The sequence below is a fragment of the Acyrthosiphon pisum genome, chromosome A3 (assembly GCF_005508785.2).
Source record: "Acyrthosiphon pisum isolate AL4f chromosome A3, pea_aphid_22Mar2018_4r6ur, whole genome shotgun sequence".
NCBI lineage: Eukaryota > Metazoa > Arthropoda > Insecta > Hemiptera > Aphididae > Acyrthosiphon > Acyrthosiphon pisum.
Genome location: NC_042496.1, coordinates 42,087,614 through 42,091,818, shown reverse-complemented (window position 1 = coordinate 42,091,818; position 4,205 = coordinate 42,087,614). Strand labels below are relative to the sequence as shown.

Below are 4,205 nucleotides of genomic sequence, written 5' to 3'. Positions count from 1 at the left end.
TAACCTTGGGGCCTGTTGGTATAAAAAAAAAAATACGTAATATTGTAAAATATACCTTACCCGATCGCACTATCGCCCGTATGGGCCAATGTTCTGGGAAAGTGTAGAGCTAGTTGTTATTGAGAATTCTCTATGATAGAGTGGGAATGTGGGATAATGCCCATATTATATTTTGTGTAAACAACTAAATATTAATAATAATAATATCCTAGTTCCTAGATATGAGTCTAGATAATAATATAGTGATATGTTTATATGTCATATAAACACGTATAAACATATTCCGACAATCTGTCGAAATTTACAATATTTGGTAATTTGTTTTTTAAAAAAAAAATAGAACAAAATTTAATGCATTATAGAATTATACTTAATTATAAATTGTTATAAATATTGAAAAAAGTTCATGGGGGGGGATCTATCCCCCTCATCCCCCCCCCGTTTGACCGCCACTGAGTGTATGTCAATCACGTGGCGATGCGCGGAATCGAACGTGTTTTCGTCGAGCGACAGTAATACTCTCTCGAGGGTATACATTAAATAATGTTGAGTTTTATATTTAATATTATTATTAAAATACACAGCTTTAGAAAATATTAAATACCTATGCATTAATATGTGTATGAAAATCAAGAAATAAAATAATGTATATTTTCCCCCTAAAATTAACGAAATATGCTAAATATGCATTTTTAATTTTCATCATCGGTGTTGGTTACATATCAGATTTTTACATAATGCCTCATTCATAAGTTAAAAATATCAAATCGTACGGTAATCGTAAACGATATTCGTGATTTTGTAAACCAATTACCATTACGTATATTTATCTTTTTTTGGAATTTCTTAACATTGCATTTCCAAAAAATAACTTTGCCAAGTGATTATTTTGACAAATCCGTACACTTGGCAACACTCCGCGTTCTTGAAGAAATTGCACAGCTTCCTTCTCTGAAGATGGCAAATTAAAAAAGTTCATGTTGGCTAGTCGTAGCGCGTATGTACATACAGTAAATAATAACTGACGGACGTAACAAGGACGACTGTCAGCTGACCGACGACATAAATACCTGGACTGATGGCAGGATACGTGAATAGTAAATTGTACATCGAAAACAAAATTAAATTGTCAAATACCATGATACAGATTACAACGCGGGAATGTACATTTTTAAATAGATTCTGACAGGTAGTCTTTGAAATATTTGGGTAGTCGAGATAACACATAAGTACCCAAATACCATATTCAATCATAATAATTAAACTAAAATACAGTCATTTACTATTGCTCATCTTCAATTTTGTACCTATGTCTTAGTCTTATCATAAAACAAATGGTTTTCTCAAAATAAAATAAAACACGTAAACACAACTACTCAGTTATATTCATAAAAACAAAAACAAATTATTTAGTAGTTACTATGCATTAATTATACTTAAGCAGCAAGAAATATAATATTTATTATTGCTTGAAACAATTATCACAATATAAAATATAAATAAAATAAGTAGATTGGTACTGTTACGTTAGTTGATGAAAGTCATAGTTATTATAAGGTTTTTAATAAAAAGTTGCTACAAAATGTTTGGGGAGAGCTAAAATGCTAAAAAAAACCTATTCCTATTTAAAAACAAAATTCCAGAAATGACCTTGAGTATTTACCCTGTATGTACAGCCATCTTCTCTTTACTTTTCTCTCTCTCTCTTTCTTCTATCATCTGTCTTTCAACACCGAGCATGCCATCAAGTTATCGTTATTGTAATTACCATTACTATGTATAATCTATGCTATTACTGATAATTATAGTTAATTCCCTTTACAGCAATTCCCAGTCCGAGCGGATATGTGCTGTTTGCGGGGAAAAAACAAAAATGACACATTATTCGGTGCCTGCCTGCCAGGGTTGTAAAGGTAAGCGCCTGAAACGCGAGTAAAGTATATAAAAATTTTTTTAGTCTGTGGCATTACTACTGCAAATATAATTTTAGTCATGTAAGACGTGTATTACCATTGATTATGAATTCTAATATTAATTAATACTAGTATTCATGATCAATGGTATAACCTACCGTTGTTTTTTTGTGCGGTATGAAATTGTAAGTTTAGTGTAGTAACGAGACAACACCAGCAGCCTATTAAATGGCGCTATCTGGCGTCTCGTTACTGCATCAACACTAATAATTAGTAACACTCGCGTAACGCCCTCGCGAGGTCAGTATCACGTCTCACAACACGAAACACGGCATACCGGTTGCATGTACACTAACCAGAGTGCGCGCGTGGAGTGTTATGTTTGAAAGGAGGTCCCGCCCGTCGGTATAACAATTTATATTATTATATTAATTAATATTATACTTATGTCATTCACCAACCAAAGAACAATCCACAACGATCCATAATGAAAGATCAATATATGAATAGTTTAAGATTCTGAGCGGAGCGAGGAAGCTAGTGGTTTTCCAATGGTGTTTATTTTTTTTTTCCTGTAAACGAAATTTCTACCAGAAGGAGTGCTTCGATTTTCTCAATAGTTATTAAATTCCAAGGGAAAAACCACCGACAAATTACGAAAAACCGCTAAAAATGGGATTTTAATTTCCTACTCATTGTTCGTCACCATGGACATAAAAAATTATAATATTATAATAATTATTCATCTTACAGGATATAATAAGTAATAACGATATAAAATATCCAGACTGACAAACCGTTCACCGCAACGTCTCCGCTCAGAAAAGTTTTTCTTATATATAATGCTATTATATCATTAATTCAAGTTTAATACAATCCATTATACATTGACCCACTTGTAACCTACTGTACAGCAGAGCTACATTCACTTACCCGTTTTTTGTTCATTGGTTTTTTTTAAGAACGTTCCATAGACAGTCATAAAAAAATCGAAAAATTATCATTTGGGGATATAATAATTCAAATAATATATTATGAACTTTTGTCATTACACATATTAATATGTGATAGGTCTAATGGTGGACTTAACATTTGTACGTTCCCTCTTATGATCTTCGATCAACGATATTGTATAGATAGGTAATTAAACAAAGGATGCCACATACCGATAGATTCAAAAGGTTCCAGTCCCTGTTGTGACTTACAATACATTTATATACAATATTATATAACATAAGCATAACATAAAAAGTCCATTTGCATCGAGAGAGAGAGAGATCGCTTTTCTCTCTTCCTCATTAATAAAACCTCTTGCGTTGTATACATAACATGTTCATTCTTTTATTATCTATTGGTACAACGTACTCTTAAGGATAAAGACCATAATATGTAATATTATTATTTCATAATGATTTATACCATTGTATTTGGCTGTCGTGTAGAATTTCAGAAGCGGACGGCAAGCCGTGAGAAACAGTACACGTGCATAACCGGCACGTGTACTGTTTCTCAATTAACAAGAAACAATTGCCGGTACTGCCGGTGGAAAAAGATTGTGCAAGTGGGGATGTACAACAAAAATAACATACGGGTGACAAACGCTCATTTTTCGAAAATTATAACTTTAAAATGCCCGAAACCTATTTAATTTGTTTCAAATATTCTGTTCGTATGCGTCACTCATAAACGTCCTTTGCTCGCTACACTATTTGCATACGTGATTGATTTATTACGATATAAACATATGTCTTATATTATAGATCGGGGGTCTCCTGCAAATGGCGGCTCACGGACTAATTATATCCGGTCCGCAAACAAGAAAAAAAGTAACAACCGTTATGTTATAGGTACATCCTAGTGTAGTAATTTATCATTTTTGTTCATTGGTTTTTACCGACGACGTCTGCAATTTTGATGGCCCGCCAAAAATTTCCAAATTCCTAATTTGGCCTTTCAAAAATATTAATTGATGACCCCCTCCTATAGACTATAGAGGTGCTTTTTCGGCTGTTCAATTCGCGATGTTATAGTAAGATGAAAAGGGGTAGGGTCCTATACAGTATCTCGTCGTGAACAGCGTAAATTTAATAGCGATTATATTATTATTATTTAATAAACGATTGTTATATACGTTGTAACCAAAAAAATATAATAATAGCCAAGTTTATGCTGTATAATTGTGTTTTACGAAATGATAATAAGCATTTAAATTTAGCCAATTTTATTTTGCGTATTTTGTCGTTGGACATTTTCGAGTGCATATATTTTACGATCGTACGCGTTTCTCAGTTG

At 32.7% G+C, this 4,205-nt stretch overlaps 1 protein-coding gene across 1 annotated transcript in view; it reads left to right on the top strand.

The window, feature by feature from the left end:
- Window positions 1–3,883, top strand: part of LOC115034452 (putative uncharacterized protein DDB_G0271606) — a 6,140-nt gene extending 2,257 nt beyond the window's left edge. Inside the window, exons 3-5 of the mRNA XM_029491499.1 lie at window positions 1,825–1,913; window positions 3,356–3,382; window positions 3,433–3,883. Coding sequence (XP_029347359.1) covers window positions 1,825–1,913; window positions 3,356–3,382; window positions 3,433–3,497 — 181 coding nt within the window. The 3' untranslated portion in view covers window positions 3,498–3,883. The remainder of the gene's footprint in view (window positions 1–1,824; window positions 1,914–3,355; window positions 3,383–3,432) is intronic.
- Window positions 3,884–4,205: the final 322 nt, after the last annotated feature.